Source organism: Vitis riparia, chromosome 7 (assembly GCF_004353265.1).
Source record: "Vitis riparia cultivar Riparia Gloire de Montpellier isolate 1030 chromosome 7, EGFV_Vit.rip_1.0, whole genome shotgun sequence".
Classification (NCBI taxonomy): Eukaryota; Viridiplantae; Streptophyta; class Magnoliopsida; order Vitales; family Vitaceae; genus Vitis; species Vitis riparia.
Window position 1 is genome coordinate 2,305,314 of NC_048437.1, and position 18,031 is coordinate 2,323,344.

General features: G+C 36.5%; 1 protein-coding gene across 1 annotated transcript in view; it reads left to right on the plus strand.

Moving 5' to 3' along the window:
* LOC117918340 (beta-galactosidase 10) overlaps positions 1 to 16,791 on the plus strand; it is a 30,668-nt gene extending 13,877 nt beyond the window's left edge. The window contains exons 11-19 of the mRNA XM_034834911.1: positions 1,453 to 1,617; positions 9,098 to 9,306; positions 10,831 to 10,940; positions 12,126 to 12,235; positions 12,901 to 13,008; positions 14,279 to 14,389; positions 14,527 to 14,738; positions 15,570 to 15,906; positions 16,362 to 16,791. Coding sequence (XP_034690802.1) covers positions 1,453 to 1,617; positions 9,098 to 9,306; positions 10,831 to 10,940; positions 12,126 to 12,235; positions 12,901 to 13,008; positions 14,279 to 14,389; positions 14,527 to 14,738; positions 15,570 to 15,906; positions 16,362 to 16,472 — 1,473 coding nt within the window. The 3' untranslated portion in view covers positions 16,473 to 16,791. The remainder of the gene's footprint in view (positions 1 to 1,452; positions 1,618 to 9,097; positions 9,307 to 10,830; positions 10,941 to 12,125; positions 12,236 to 12,900; positions 13,009 to 14,278; positions 14,390 to 14,526; positions 14,739 to 15,569; positions 15,907 to 16,361) is intronic.
* The last annotated feature ends 1,240 nt before the right edge of the window (positions 16,792 to 18,031 follow it).

An 18,031-nucleotide genomic window follows, 5' to 3' on the forward strand; every position in this document is an offset into this window, starting at 1 on the left:
AATGGAGTTGGCGGTTTGCGGTTGAAAGGAATTCCTATTGGAAACTTATAATTGACACGAAGTTTGGGGTTGATAGAGGAGGTTGGAGCACTTGCGGGAGTAGGGAGGGATTTGGGGTGGGGCTATGGAAAGAAATCAGCAAGGAAGGACTGTTGTTGCTTAAAAACGTTTCTTTTTCGGTGGGGGATGGTAAAAGGGTGAGGTTTTGGAAAGATACTTGGTGCGGGAACACTCCTCTTTGTGAGGCCTATCCCTCTTTGTTTGATTTAGCGGTTTCTAAAGACGTGAGGGTTGCGGACTGTTGGGATTCAACGGGGGAAGTGGGTGGGTGGAACCCCCGCTTCCTTAGACCCTTCAACGATTGGGAGGTGGAGGAAGTGGAGAGATTCCTTCGGATCATTCAAGGAAAGAGGCTGAATGCTGGTTTGGAGGATAGGATGGTGTGGAATGAGACGAAAGATGGGATTTTCTCCGTAAAATCCTGTTTCAATATTCTGGACCATAGCAGTGCAGTCCCGTTTCCATGGAGAATTATTTGGAGTTCGTTTGTTCCTTCCAAGGTGGGCTTCTTTGCATGGGAAGCTTCTTGGGGGAAGGTGCTCACTCAAGACCAACTAAAGAGGAGGGGCTGGAAGTTAGCTAACAGGTGTTCCTTGTGTTGTGATGAAGAAGAGACGATAAATCACATCCTTATTCACTGTTCTAAGGCGAAGGTTTTGTGGGACCTCTTGTTCTCCCTATTTGGTGTTAATTGGGTCCTCCCGTTATCGGTTAGAGACACTCTTTTAGGTTGGCATGCTCCCTTTAAGGATAAGAATCATAGTAAGGTTTGGCGGGCAGCTCCTCTTTGCTTATTTTGGATGGTATGGAAGGAAAGAAATAGGATAGTTTTTGATAATGAGGCCCTATCTCTTCAAAGGTTGAAAAATTCCTTCATTTGTAATCTCTTACTTTGGGCTAATGCCTCCTTAGTTGAAGGTCCCTTTTCTTTGTTTAATTTTGTGGACTGGTTGGGTTCTTGTTGAGGGCTGGTAAGGGTTTGTCCTTTTTGTTTCCGGTTTTTTGTAGGTGATGATTGTATACTCCCTGTATACTCTGGGTTACCCTTATTGCCCTTTTCTAATATATTTTTGTGCGTTTATCTATCAAAAAAAAAAAAAAAAAAAAAAAAATAGTCCTAATTGAGTAGAAAATTGGTGAGGAGGCATTGAAGCAAAAGACATCCTCTAAGTTATCTTTTAGCATTCTCCAGTGAAGCTGTAAAATTTACTTTATTTTAGTTTTTTGATAATAAGCTGTAAAACTTAAGTCCAACTATGTGTTAGTTATCATATGCTCTAATGTCCATTATTTATTGTGTTCAGTTTTCAAGTTTCATTTTATTTGAATCTGCTTTAATCTGCCCCTTTTATCATTTGAGCATCAATTACTGAATAACCAATATTTTTCTAGGTCGATGTCTATACAGATTCCTCAGGAGGGTGTGCTGCCTTTATCTCTAATGTGGATGAAAAGGAGGACAAGATAATAGTGTTTCAAAATGTTTCCTATCATGTGCCAGCATGGTCTGTTAGCATTCTACCAGACTGCAAGAATGTTGTATTTAACACAGCTAAGGTAGGTTTTTGACATCTTCATGTGCCTGCATTCTCCAAAACATCCCACCATTAAATCACATTGTAGTAGTCTTACAATTGTAGTTGTCTAGAAATCTATAGATAAAAATTAGCAAGGTGTATAAATAGAAATAAATAAATAAATGTGAATCAGTAAGCATAGTGTATATGTCAAAGGATTCACAAAACACAAGATCTTGAAGTATCCATAGCCTATAAAACTGAAGTCTAATATGGTTGATATTATCAGAAACTTAGGTCGTATTTGATACAACAAAAAATTAAATACTGAAAACTTTAATGCTAAATTAATTAAAGTGAAAAATGTTTGACATGTGGTTTAAGTGCTGAATTTAATTCAACTATTTGAAAATGGAACCATTAAAAGTTTGAAAATGGTTTATTTTATAAGTTTAACGTTATACTTATGATATGACATATTTTATATATTTTTTCCAAATACTATATGTATACTATATTGATCAAGAAAAATATCAATTGACAAAATATTATATAGGGGTTCTAATAAAAATATATATATATATGGGTTATCCCTAAAAATAATTAAACAAATAGATAGTTACAAAAGATCTCATATAATAGAAATAACCAAAAAAGTTCAAAAGTGATGATTAAATATGTCATTTATATTTTGCTTACCAAAGTTGAACATATGAATTTGATTGTGTTCTTACCTTTCTAAATTTGTTGAATGCAAAACTTTTATTATTGTTGCGGGTAGTTTCTGAAAAATACATCATTAACCATTATTCTTCAAGGGTAGTTATGTATTGCTATACAAATAATAACAATGTTTCTTTGCAATGGGAAAAGATACAATGCCTTTGTCTTCAAGATTGAAAATTGTGACTATGAAACCTTAATACGTGATGGATAATCTAATTTGCTTCATTACAATATTTTTTAATGAAAATCATTTGGGAGATCAAAATAGATTTCAATAAAAATACTACGATAGAAAGAAAGAAAAATCTTATTAAACATATATAGTTCATAATAAATAAAAGTTGTGTATTATTTCATTTGCTACACCATCATTTTTATTTTATTTTATTTTTTTATCAAAACCATCTAAAGGAACATAATCATACCTTGCAATTTTTCTCTTCAACTATACAAACAAAAGATTCTTAGAATCCTTTAAGGAAAAGATAGTTCTTATAAATCAATTACACGAACTTCATTTATAATTCTAATTTTATTGTCTTAATGAACTAACGATAAAAGATTTTATTTTAAAGGAAATTCAATTTTGAAGAATTTCTGAATTCCTTTATTGATTCTTTAGGTACACACCATACACATATATATACACAACTGATTGAATAAGAAAAATCAATCTAGCTTGATTCTCTCCTAAAATTAGGAAACTGAATCATCCTAAATGATCTCTCCTTCTTTATTCCTAAAATACTTTCCTAAATTAAAAAAACCCTAACTTTGAATGCCAAATTTCAACACTCCCCCTCAAGCTGGAGAATATATATCATATAATCCCAGCTTGCAAGTTAAGTCTTCAAAGTTAGGCCTAGGTAAAGCTTTGGTGAGGATGTCTGCGGTTTGGTGCTTGGTAGGAACATAGTTCAATCTAACCGTCTCACTAGTCACCTTCTCTGTGATGAAGTGTCTGTCAATCTCAACGTGCTTGGTCCTGTCATGATGCACGGGGTTCTTTGCTATGCTTATAGCTGCCTGATTATCACACATCATCAGAATTGGAGGTGAACTCGTTTGCCCCAGTTCACTAAGAACCCTTTTTATCCAAATCCCTTCACAGATTCCCTGTGCAAGAGCTCTGTACTCAGCTTCTGCACTACTTCTGGCTACAACGGATTGCTTCTTACTCCTCCAGGTAACAAGATTTCCCCAAACAAAAGAACAATATCCAGAAGTGGACCGCCTGTCAATGATGTTTCCTGCCCAATCCGCATCTGAGTATACTTCAGTGTCACGGTTCTCTGTCTTTCTGAAGAATAGACCTTTCCCTGGTGTCATTTTTAAATATCTAAGAATCCTGTAGACTGCTTCCATGTGTTCCTCAGTGGGGCTGTGCATGAATTGACTTACAGCACTCACTGCAAAGCCAATATCTGGCCGAGTGTGTGAGAGATAAATCAAGCGCCCGACGAGCCGCTGATATCTCCCCCTATCTACCGGTGTACTTTCTTTCTCGATACCAAGTTTCTTCTGACTATCCATAGGAGTATCAATTGGTTTGCATCCAAGCATACCGGTCTCCTTAAGAAGATCGAGTATGTATTTTCTTTGAGAGACTACAATTCCCTTCCTTGATCTAGCCACTTCCATACCAAGGAAATATTTCAAATTTCCAAGGTCTTTAACTTCAAACTCCTCTGACAAATACTTCTTCAAATTCTGTAATTCCTCCATATCATTCCCAGATAGAATAATATCATCAACATAGACTATCAATATGGCCATTTTCCCGGCATGAGACTTCTTGACAAATAGAGTATGATCAGCCTGACCTTGTTTGTAGCCCAGCTTCAGGACTGCTTTTGTGAATCTATCAAACCAGGCTCGGGGAGATTGTTTAAGGCCGTACAAGGATTTTTGGAGTTTGCAAACCTGATTCTTTGCCATACTTCCTTCGAAACCAGGTGGTATTTCCATGTAGACTTCCTCTTCTAGGTCACCATTTAGAAACGCATTTTTTATGTCCAGTTGTTGCAAGCACCAATCTTGATTGACAGCCAATGAGAGAAGAATTCTGATAGTGTTCAGTTTTGCAACAGGAGCAAAAGTCTCCTGATAGTCTATCCCATAGGATTGCGTAAACCCTCTAGCTACCAAACGAGCCTTGAATCTCTCGACTGATCCATCTGCTTTGTATTTTATGGTGAAAATCCACTTGCACCCCACGGGCCTCTTCCCAACCGGCAAATCTGTGATAGTCCACGTCCCATTCTTCTCAAGTGCATCAATCTCATCTTGTACTGCCTTCTTCCATTCTGAAATTTTTAATGCCTCTTGTATTGTGTTGGGAACCTGAGTATCATCAAGAGAAGTAGCAAATGCTCTGTAAGATGGTGATAGCCCTTCATATGTAACATAATTCCCAATTGGGTGATCTGTACATCTCCTAACACCCTTCCTCAATGCAATCGGCAGAGTAGAATCATCAATGCTGGGAATTAACACCTCTCCAGCCCTATCCTCACCTATGTTCTCTTCAGGAAGACTTGAATTGGAGTCAATATATTGGCCACATGTTGACTGTGATCCGTGCTCTAATTCCTGTCTTTTCCTCCTCCTGATGTAAACTTGTAAGTTCTCATTAGCAAGTTGTGGGGCTATAGGTTGAATAGGCATGGGAGACTGGATGGTCATAGGAGATGGCTGGACTGATGACGGTATGGGTGTGGACAACTCAGTGGGCGCGAATTGAAAAGGATTTGGTGACTCTGAGTGAAAAGAAGGTACACCCTCAAGAAGAGACTCCCAAACTTGATGTTCATTCATGCTCTCCCCCTGAACATGAGATTTGGGATAGAAGAATACATGTTCAAAGAAAGAGACGTCCATGGTGGTGTAAAATCTTTTGTTGGTTGGAGAATAGCATTTGTACCCTTTTTGGGTTGGAGAATACCCTAGGAAAATGCACTTATTCGCTCGAGGAGCAAATTTGCTACGATTTTGAGGATACACATGAATGAATGCCGTGCAACCAAATACTTTGAGTGGTAAATCAGAAGAGGCTACACGGGTGTGAGGAAATTGTTTTAAGAAAAGTTGACGTGGGGATTGAAAGGTAAGCACTCTGGATGGCATACGGTTAATCAAATAAGTAGCTGTGAGAATAGCTTCCCCCCAGAAATAGTTTGGAACATTAGAGGAAAACATAAGGCACCGGGCAACCTCCAAGAGATGTCTATTCTTGCGTTCAGCCACCCCATTTTGTTGTGGGGTGTCAACGCAAGAACTTATGTGGATAATGCCGTGATTTTGAAGATAAGTACTGAGACTACTAGTAAAGTATTCCTTTGCATTATCTGACTTGAGGACTTGAATTTTGGAATTGAATTGATTTTGAACCATAAGATGGAAGGTTTGAAAAATGTGCCCGACCTCTGACTTTTCTTTCATAAGGAAAACCCATGTTACCCGTGTATGATCATCAACGAATGTCACAAACCATCGAGTGCCATAAATATTTTTTATCCGGGAGGGACCCCACACATCACTATGTACTAGAGAGAAAACAGTCGAAGGTTTGTATGGGATTTGAGGATAGACTGTTCGAGTATGCTTTGCAAACTGACAAATTTCACAGTGATAAGATGTTGGATTTTTATTGATAAATAATTTGGGAAACAATTTTGCAAGGTAAACAAAGCTAGGATGACCAAGGCGATAGTGTAACATTATAATCTCACTATCTTTATTGACCTTAGAATTTGACACAGAATTGAAAGACTCTAACATACTCTGAGACTGTACGCAACTTGCTTGAGAAACTTGGTTTGAGAATTGACCACATGAGAGGAGGTAGAGCCCGGAACACAGTTCAGCACTGCCAATCATCTTCCCCGATTTCAAGTCCTGAAAAACACACAAGTTTGGATAAAATTTAGTAACACATTGGAGATCACGGGCCAATTTGCTAATGGACAAAAGATTACAATCCAAGTTTGGAACATGGAGAACAGAGTCAAGATACAAGTCTTTAGTAAGTTTTATAGAACCTGTCCCGGCAATTTTTGACTTTGAACCATCAGCAATATGGACGGATGAATGACCATTACTTGGCTTGTAATTTTGAAGAATGGTAGCATCTCCTGTCATGTGATCAGAAGCACCTGTGTCCACTATCCACGACTTCATTCCTCCTCGATTAGCAGTGAAGGCTACACCGGTAGTACTGCCACTGCCAACCTGGCTTAATAGTTTCTGTAGCATCTCCATCTGCTCTTTGTTGAATGGACTCGGCTCGGGAACAGAGGTGCTCTCAGAGTTGGCAGCCACGTGTGCTCTGCCATCTCTGTCAGACCGTGGCTTTGGTTTCCAATCAGCTGGTTTGCCATGAAGCTTCCAGCAAGTCTCCTTATAATGGCCTGGTTTCTTACAATAATCACACCAAGGCCTATCCCGTTTCTGACGATCTCCACCACTACTATTAAATGACCGAGTCGCAAGGGCAGAGGCATCCAATGTTGGGGCAGGTTGCTCTTTGGATCCCATCATCACTTTCTTTCTACTTTCTTCACGCCTAACTTCTGAAAAAGCCTCCCTGAGACTTGGCAGGGGTTTAATGCCCATGATTCGGCCTCTAACATCATCCAATTCCCTGTTTAGTCCTAGGAAAAACTTGAACAGTCTCTTTTGTTCCACAATTTTCCTGTATGTTGCTGCATCATCAGGACATTTCCATGAGTGAGTCTCGAATAAGTCAAGGTGCTGCCAATACCTTGTGAGTGTGTTGTAATACTGAGTAACTGTCTGCTCTCCTTGGCGGAAGTCATGTAGGGCTGATTCAACCTGAAAGAGTTCTGAAATATTTTCAGAACTTGAGTAAGTTTCTTTGGCTGCATCCCATATGTCCTTTGCAGTCCTAAACAGCAAGAAATTTTCACCTATGTCATTATTCATGGAATTGATAAGCCATGACATGATCATGCTGTTTTCAATCTTCCACTTCCTGAAACCCGGTTCTGTAGTTTCTGGCATGACTGCTTCTCCAGTGAGGTACTCATCCTTTCCTTTACCGCAAATGAACAGCAACACAGATTGTGACCACTGTAAGTAGTTATGGCCATTTAATTTGTGTCCTGTGATGAGAATAGGAGAGGAATCACTACCACCAAGGTTTGGAATTTCAGATCTGCCTCCTAATTCTGGTGACGTGACGCTGGATACTTGTGATGATGCCATTCCGTATTTCGTCATGGACCGGAAAGGTAGAAGAACACTTCCAAGGCACGTGCAGGGATTGGAGTTGAGGAAAAATAGCCGGAGGACGTCGGAAAAGCTGATCGGAGGGCTCGCGGAGGCAAAAAGACCCCAAAAGAGGCACGTGCAGGGCTTGGATGGCAGAAACAGGTACGTAGGGTGGCTGGTCGGCGTCAGGCGAGCTTGGAGTAGGAAGCGCGTCGCCGGAAAGTGGCTCACGCGCCCTCACGCGCCGGCGCGTGAGATGCAGTCGCCGGCCGGAAAAACGCGCGTGGGCGGCGCGTGGATGGTTTTCTGGCTCCGGTGTTTTTGGAAAAGTTGTAGATCTCCTCCTGACGCTCCTTGCAGTGTGAAAAAAACCGTCGCCGGGAAAGTTCGCCGGAAAAGTTCGCCGGCGGTGAATGTTTTTCTGACGACGATTACCGATCGGAAAGCGTTTTCTCCCTTGGCTCTGAGAACAGGGACTGATGACCGGAATGAGAGATGGTCGGATTGAGAGATGGCCAGAGAGATTTGGCCGGAATGAATGATGGCCTGAATACGAGGTGGCCAGAAGGGATTAGGGTTTCAGAAAACTGGCTCTGATACCATGAAGAATTTCTGAATTCCTTTATTGATTCTTTAGGTACACACCATACACATATATATACACAACTGATTGAATAAGAAAAATCAATCTAGCTTGATTCTCTCCTAAAATTAGGAAACTGAATCATCCTAAATGATCTCTCCTTCTTTATTCCTAAAATACTTTCCTAAATTAAAAAAACCCTAACTTTGAATGCCAAATTTCAACAAATTTCAATCTAAAAATGATTTCATATAATTCTCATAAATGAATTAAAATAGAGTTTAATTCAATATATTTCTAATTCATGTTAATTTTACTATATCAAAAAATTAATAATAAAATGTTTTAATTCAAAAAAGGATAAATTGTAGTTAGATGATAAAAATCTTTACTTTATAGAAAAGGACAAAAATGGAATAATTAAGATAATCTTTTAGAGTTCTCTTATCGTGTTTTGCTTTAAGAGGTTTGTTAGGTCTTTTTTAATTTTTTTTAACATTAATTGGTTTAATTTGTGTTATCCAACGGACTTAAAAAGTGGAATCTATCTATTTTTTCACTTTTCAGTAATTAGTTCTTTTATCAATCACCCCTTTAGTATTCATGTAAGTAATATTGACTATATTGTTTTGCTTCTGTGTGAACACAAGTTTGGTTGTACATGAGTGAATTATGTAGGATGTAAAGTAACATGGATGTCAGTGTAGAAGCAGCTACTTCCAAAGAAGTGAACTGAAAAAAGGCTGTTACTGTTTGAAATTTTGTTGTAAGACACATTTACATCAGTGTGGACAAAACAACAAGAGTCTCCTTTTTATCTTAACTCCATAATGTAATTTTCCTTTAAATGATCTTGCAATGGCTGACAACTAAACTCTAGATGCAATTGTGACAAGTCCTATTCATGTCTTTAATTCTATTTTTTGACTCTTGCTCTTCTTAATTACCCTTGGCAACTTACATATTGACTTTTCAATAGGTTGGATCTCAAACTTCACAAGTTGAAATGGTACCAGAAGAGTTGCAGCCCTCGCTTGTACCGTCAAATAAAGACTTGAAAGGTCTTCAATGGGAAACATTTGTTGAGAAAGCTGGGATCTGGGGTGAAGCTGACTTTGTTAAAAATGGTTTTGTTGATCACATCAATACCACAAAAGACACTACAGACTACCTCTGGTACACTGTAAGGTTGGTCTCACTTAGGGTAAAATTACTAGCATATTCTCGTTGCTTAAGTTTGGTTTTTTCACTAAAATGATTTTGCATGTTTTTCAAAAGTTTCGGTTAGACTCAAAATGGTGTGTGGGTCAGGTTCTAATTTCACATCTCTTCAATCCTTGCAGCTTCAGGAAATAGTTCTTTGTGGTTCTTGAGCCTTTGTTTTTCATCTTGTTTTTTGTCTCATTCCTTACAATGGCTGTCAAATCTCACATTTTCCCCAAGGATCCAAGCAACAATTTTAACAAACCTACTTATACCAGAAAGGCCACTAATCACTATTGGTCAAGATAGACATGGAAGCCTTCTCTGGATTGTGGGGACCCAAGAGCTTTGGATTTTCTTGTGGTCCTGTGAACAAAAAGTTCTCTAAGCACCTTGTTGTGTAGAAGAAGGTTTGACTTTATAGGGTAACACTGTTGAAGGTCTGTATCAGCAAATAAAGAAGCCAATAGGCAGGCCAAAGAGGAGCTTCTACCTCAAAAAAGAACTTTTTACACCCTTGAGAGTCCTTGGATATTCTTTTTTCTTTTGCAGTCTTCCCTTATGAAGGATCTCTCATCCTTCCTTAAGTTTAATTTCTTTCTTTAATATATAATCAATGTTGTAGTTTATGCTAAAAAGAAAGAGGATCATGCTGATCTAGTTGTGCTTAGTGCAGATTCCCACATATTTACAATTTAGTATTCTAGTTAGGATAGCCTTGAAGGTCAAGTGAAATTGAAAGGGACTTTCTTAGGTCAAGACTTGAGGACTCTAGTGGGGATAATTTGATCAGTTGGAAAATGATGAGCTGACCAAGTGCAAAAGTGGTCTTTGTCAAGTCAATATGACCATGAGAGACAAGGCCTTGATAGGGAATATAAGCTATAAGACAATTGTTATGATATTAATCAGGTTTATAGGAAACTAATTGATACCCTGGAAAGCCATCTCACAGGGACCTAAATCTGTCATTTTGCATGTTGATACTAACAATAAAGCTCTCATTCATGTTGAGCTTGAGACTTCAAATTTTTTGAAAAGTACTTAGATTATTTGGAATATAAAACCTTGTCATGATTATTTAACAATCCTCATAACTAAGTTAGGATCTTCAAAAACTCTCAAAATCTTGATGGTTTTGGATTTTTATTTATTTTTTTGATATCTAAAACCTAGTGCTAGTAGATAAGCACAAATACTTTTGCTAATAAGAATGAGAATGAATATTTAAGATACATAAATGTTGGGTCTTTCTTTCATGATCATTTTGTTTTATGATAGTTTACTCTCATGTTAATCTAATGGTACCTCCAACCAAGCTTACTGTAGGTTTCATTTGTGAACTAAGATTTATCTAAACTAGAGGATATCTTCTGCTTAATTGATGAGCGTTTTAAGCCTAGGTGTACAGAATGTAATATACAATTTATAACAAATGAACTATGCATTATAGTTGGAGTTCATTGTCATTGATAGCATCTGATTCTTGTAGTATCTTTTTTTTATCAGTTTAACTGTTGGTGAAAGTGAAAATTTCTTGAAGGAGATAAGCCAACCAGTTCTCCTAGTTGAATCAAAGGGTCATGCTCTCCATGCTTTTGTGAACCAAAAACTTCAAGGTTATTATTTATTTCTTCCAGCATTCTATTTTAGCATCATTTCTTCTGTTGTTTGCAGTCTTAAGAAGTAGTTAATCAGAATGCAAAACTGCACCTGTCATTTATGTATCATTAAGAACTTCTATGCTCAAAACTTGTGCTACTGACTATCACTGGTAAGCTTGAGTTTCTCCATTACGTGGCTTTTAGTAGGACATAGTGGTGTGGTAGGACAGAAATTTGCAATGTTCTAATTCTTGATAATAATCTACGAAGAACAGCACAGTGCTGAATCAATTAATTACAAACAATTACAAGTTACAGACATGATGAACAATGGAATGAAAAAATAGGATAAGCTTATTGATTTGGAATGCATAGCCAGGGCATGAAACAGTATGATGAAAATAAATTGAAACAAGGAAAAGAAATGAAAACAGAATGAGGGAAAGAAAAAACAAAAAGAAAATTGGCAGAGCTAAATTACATTAGTATGCATAAAACATGTATTTTTTTTTTTTTTTTTTTTAATTCTTTGAATTCTTCAAAGCCCTTATTTATCTCACTCCTATTCTTAAACCCTTATTTCTTACTTCATGCTTGCAATCTTTCTGTAGCAAAAAGAAAACAGATAATATTAATTTCAAACTACTTTGAAGTAAAGTTCCTTGATGATTAATTAATCAATGCCTCTTAATATCAATATATTTATGATTTTCCTGTAAAGAAACCTAAACTCTTAGTGATTAGTTAAATTGCATTTTGTTTAGGAATAGAGCATATTATTACCATCCAGCTTTATTATTGATCTCTGCCCTAAATCCTAATGACTGCTTGTTTATTAGGTATTCTTTACTTAATAAGAAAATGCTGTTCCATTGATATTTTTCTCTTTCATGTTAAAGTGAAGTAATTTTGGTACATAGTTGTGCATTATTCTGAGTGCATGTTATCTTAGTCTTCAATATCTGTCAATATCTTCCATATAGATTACTGTCATTATATATTACCCAAATATTTATTCAAAATTTTCATGTTGTGTCACTAACTTCTACCATGCCAATGTTGAATTGGTATCTTTGTTGATATATCTACATTTTCAACTTTAATATGAATATTGTGTCAATGGTTTATTAAGTTCCAAATTGTATTTCAATCATCTAAATAATTTATCATTGGTTATCTTTTATATTTTCTAATATTCAGGTAGTGCATCTGGAAATGGATCACATTCACCCTTCAAATTTGAGTGTCCCATTTCTCTCAAGGCAGGAAAGAATGATATTGCTCTTTTGAGCATGACTGTTGGCCTACAAGTAAGTTGCTCTCCTTTGTTTTATTTACTTAAGTGCTTGACACTTGCTGGAAGGATCTGGTTGTTTATTTTGATTGCCACACACTAACTTAATATGGTGCAATTGGCTACATGCTTATATTGGAAAAGAAATACAGTGCAGAAATACATTTCCTTCTCCTATTATGGTGTTTCAACCTTCACAAGTCCAGATAAAATGTTCGTTGCAACTAGCTAGTTTTCAATTGCTGTGTTTGACCTCTTTTTGTTCTTTCTGATTATTTCGGGGCTCATTTTCATTTCCTGAATGCTGTCATTTACTCATCATGAGATACACCAGAGGCTTTTTAAATGTCAAACACCATTTCTCTAGTGATTACATTAGTCTATTGATTGCTTTATGTCTCTCATCTACATTCATGAATTAGATGTAGGGTATACGTGTAAAAGAACTTGTTGCCTTCTATGAGACCAGCTTTTTTTTTTTTGTGTTTGGTTGTTGTTGAACTTTTGCACCTAGGATATGTAAGTCGCGATGAATATGCGCTTTATTAATTACAAACCTACTTGCTTATGGGAATGTATTATGGATTGCAGCATGACTTGAACTGGGTTTGAAGTTCCTTTCATATATGCTCTTTATCACTAACTGTTTTCTTTTTTTTTTTTTTTTCGTGTTGTTTGTAGAATGCAGGACCATTTTATGAATGGGTTGGAGCTGGATTAACAAGTGTAAAGATTAAGGGTTTAAATAATGGAATAATGGACTTGTCTACATATACTTGGACCTACAAGGTATTTCTCTTTGTTTTGCCTATCTGTCTACATCCTAGGACCCTACTATTTCAAAGCATTTTGATCTCTTAGTTGTTATAAGAACCTTGAATAGTTTTTCCCAACAGAATGTTGATCATATTTCTGGTTTACCATAAAACTATGTTGAACAACCTGGTTCTATTCTTTATGGCCTAGATTATGTATGCCAGTTTTTGGTTTCTGTAAATCGACTACTAGGAGATCACACAATGTGGATCCTTCTTTATTTGCTTCTCAATCATAGAGGTAGTGTCCTAATGAATACAGAAAATTAATTCCCCTGCTGACTAAATTAGAACAGCCATTATTTTAGCGTTTCGGGGCTTACAGGCAAACCACATATAGTTCAACTCACAGAAGGGCCTAAGGAAAAGGCCTTAAGATTCATCTCTTAAAATATTTCCTTTCAGATTCACAACTCAAAAAGTGAGGCTTGAATGTTGTGCACTTAGGCTTCTTGCCTGGAGAATACTTCATATCTAAGAAATTCACCTTATATATTAACCTAAAACAAGGTCCTGTCAACTGACAAGTTTCTTTTCCTGTGTTTTATTTAATTTAATTTATTTATTGCTTTTATTAAATAGTTCTTTCTTTTGAAGAGTGAGGCTTGAATGTGGTGCACATAGGCCTCCTGTTTGGAGAATACCTCATATCTAAGAAATTCACCTTATATCTATTAACGTGGTCTTGTTGACTGACAACTTTTTTTTCCTGTGTTTTTATTTTATTTTATTTTATTTATTATTTTTTATTAAATAATTATTTTTGTGATTTATTTGAAGACTTCTATATTGTGATTTATTATTATTATTCGTAGTAGTAGCAGCAGCAGTAAACCTCACACCTCAAATTTTTATTATTATTACTATTATGATTAGTCGTTGGGTTGAAATTATTATTGTTATTATTATTATTAGTTGTTGGAACAAAAATGAGATGGCATGAGGCCTAAACCTTACACCTCAAATCTTTTGCCTGCAAAAAATCTAAGATCCTAATGCTTACCTTTTTAAAACACTAGAAGCAGCAAAGAAACATGATGTCTGGGCTTTAAGGCTGTACAATCTGCTTTTATGTATCTCCAATAATAAACTGTGCATCTGTGAGCCAAGTTGCAGCTCCAAAATCCTTAGATGGGCAACAAGATCATATAAGATTAACTTAAATGGTGAAATCTTTAATTATTTCATGCACTATTTGGAAGTTCACTGAGAATTATCTCTGTTTTCATTATTGTTATTCTCAGATTGGATTGCAAGGAGAACACCTACTGATATACAAACCAGAGGGTTCGAATAGTGTCAAATGGTTGTCAACCCCAGAACCCCCAAAGCAGCAGCCTCTCACATGGTATAAGGTAAACACCTGGAGAAGGATACTTTCCCCAAACAAGCAATATCATTCCTCTAGTTTTCAATTTCTTTCTGCAACTGAAGTGAAGGGGACATGAACTAATTATTGCATGAATTTCAAAGAATACTTTGAATCTTGCAGGCTGTTGTTGACCCTCCATCAGGGAATGAGCCTATTGGACTAGATATGGTTCATATGGGAAAGGGCTTGGCTTGGTTGAATGGAGAGGAAATTGGAAGATACTGGCCCAGGAAGAGCTCTATACATGATAAATGTGTTCAGGAATGCGATTATAGAGGCAAATTCATGCCGAACAAATGCAGCACAGGATGTGGAGAACCAACACAAAGATGGTAAACTAAGTGGAAAATAAATAAAAAATAAAAATACAGATGTGTAAATTAGGAATTCACATGTCTTTTTTACTTTTCTTTGCAGCTGAAAAGCAACCAAAACAAATGGCTTTTAAAAAACCACCAAAATTCCAGTAGTTCCCAGGAGGGTACTGAGTCAAGATGGCAATGTTTTGAAAAAAATTATCCACCTTACCTGTCTATACGTGGAAAAAATTCAGATTATTAACCCATTCTTTTGAGTTTTTAAAGCTTTAGTAAAAATCTTAGTGTGTATGTATGTTGACAGTTTGAAAAATGATTTTCTCATTAACTCTCAGCTAGGACCTGCATGCTTGGCTTCCTATGCTCTTGAGCAAGTTCAACATGGATTCCAAGTTTCCAAAAACTCTGGGAAAAAAAGTGTACTGCAAAACTTTTACCATCATAGTTTTTGAGAAAATATTAATGGCAATTTTTTAGAAATTTCACAGGAGCTTTTGAAGTAAACACCATTGCTTGTCTTAAAACCTTTATCTTTTTCTTTCTTTGGTTACTTGAAATAATGTCATGGCATTTATGTTGGTTTCAAGAAGTTTCTTAGTAGATCTGATTAGAAAATGCTTTTGTTAGCTGCTCTACCATTTTTTGCCCCACCTGATGGTTGAAGTGTTGTATTATGCTGGTATGACATAGACATGTGCTGATATGGGGCCACATTTTCTGCCATCTTGTGTGGTATAAAAAATGATGACTAGGATCTCTGTGAAAAGAGAAAAGATATAGGAGAAAAACTGGAAAATTAGCTTTCTACTAGTTGTGAAAAGTTTCTCATCCTTCTGCATGGAGCAGGTACCATGTTCCACGGTCTTGGTTCAAGCCATCGGGAAACATACTGGTTATCTTTGAGGAGAAAGGTGGAGATCCAACTAAGATTAGATTCTCGAGACGGAAAACCACAGGCGTCTGTGCTCTTGTTTCAGAGGATCACCCTACATATGAGCTTGAATCTTGGCATAAAGATGCAAATGAGAATAACAAAAACAAAGCAACCATTCATCTGAAGTGCCCTGAGAATACTCACATCTCAAGTGTAAAGTTTGCTAGTTATGGAACTCCTACTGGGAAATGCGGATCCTACAGCCAGGGAGACTGCCATGATCCTAATTCCGCTTCTGTGGTTGAAAAGGTAAGGACCCCACTGCCTCTGTAATTTCCGTTATCTATAGTAGGTAAGGACATGATTCCAACTGTTATGACATTGAGATGAACAATATAATATTATTATTTTTTTTCAAAAGAAATCTTAGTAACAAACAAAAGAACCTGACAAATGAAGTGAAGTGACTTGGAAAAATAAGCCAAACCTATTTCATAGATAGGTCAGGGTCAATAACAGCTTAAGGCAGGTGAAATTGTAACACATCTTGAAGCAATCTAAGCTGCTATCCTTAACAGCCTACATGTTCTGCCATGGTATTTAGTTCCAACAATTATTGAGGTTGTTGCTCTTGGGCAAAGCACAATCTACCATTTCATTAAGTGCAGTGCCTCAGTCAGGCTTTTATTGTGTGCCATGTCTTTCAGATTTTCTTGTCTATTATGGTGATGCTTTATTGAGGCGTTCTTTTGATTTTATTGCAGTTGTGCATAAGGAAGAATGACTGCGCCATAGAATTAGCAGAAAAGAATTTCAGTAAGGATTTGTGTCCAAGCACAACTAAGAAACTTGCTGTGGAAGCAGTGTGCAGTTGAAACTACCAGTTCCAGCAGACTCGTGAATTCAGACTACATTGAGAACATGGGTTTGGTGACATTATCAAGTAGATTCTTATTTTGAATTATTTACATAGGTAGCAGAAAACACTGCTGTTTGGTCAATTTTGATAATTGGGTTACAGTGTGTTAGACTGGCATCAATCAAGCCAACATGGGCACATTTTATAGGCATCAAATGTGGATTTGTTTCATGGATAAAAAGAGCTTCTAAGTGAGTTCTGAAATTGGGTTTTCACTTCCATAGTTAAAGACCTCAGATATATAAAGCTTTGATTTCATGCAGCTTCTTCCTTTATCCCATCCTTGTTTTCCAGTTTTCGTCTATCAGGTGGTATATGTTGTTTCTTGTCTCTCTATTAAGCATTTAAGATAATTTGCAGTTTAAACATATCAGAGGTTTCAGTTTGGGTTCATCAGTGTATTTTTGAATGTGGAAAGTATTATCTTAATATATGTTGTGTGATTTCGATTCTCCGGCCATGGGGGTTCTGTTATCTCGTCCTCTTGCTGGCATACTCAGATTTTTAAAATTTTCATACTGTTGTAATTCTGAGTATAACTATAGTAATGCTTTTAATATTGGCATAAATCTCATGGAAGCGTGTCATCTACTTCCTCCACAATAAAGTCTATCTAACCCAGCCCACTGGTCACATTCCCTTGTGTCCAAAAAATAGAAGTGCTTATTTGAGCTAAGCATTAGTGAGGAGGTATTAAGAGTATGTTTGATAATAATTCTAAGTGTTTTTAACATTTCTAATACTTGTAAGATAAAAATTTTCAAGTATTAAAAAGGTTAAAAACATTTTCTAAAATTACTACCAAATAAACTCTAAAAGCATTAGGAAAGGTGATGTAATGCAACTAGCTACTATTTTAGGTGTAGATATTGCACATTTTGGATCCAAGATTCTACGTAGCTTCAAAATGCATCTATAATTCTCTCCATAATCCATGTGGGATCACATGTCACTTGCAAAGATCATACAAAAATAATTCCTTATATCCTAAAAACATCATAAATAAAAAGGGTTATCTGCAAAGATACCTAAAAAAAACAATGAAATTGGCAAATGGCCCCTCTGTAATTTTTTGGAAATGTCACTTTAATGGACATTTTTACCCCTCTTTATTTTCCTTTGAAAACCTTATTTGCTTGTCATTTTTGCTATCTAACTAGATTTCTCTCGAAGTTCATTTTATTGTCTTTCCCATGACGTCCCTCAAGCTCTCTTACCAGTGTCTCTACAATGGAAGCTCACCATGGCTTCGTCTCTAATTGAATCTTTGCTTACCACCATGACTTAGTCGATCTCACACACACCACAACTTTACCAATCTTCTCTTTTACCATTATGACTTTGTCTTGATCTTAATCATACCTTATCAAGTTCCACCATGTTTCTCCCTACTCTCTTTCTTTTTTACCTTACGAAGTTCTATTGTGTCCAACTTACTCTCTTTCTTTCTTAGTTTATGGAGAGTCATATCCATATTTAATAATTCAAATTTCGATGTAAGAATTGAAGTTCTTT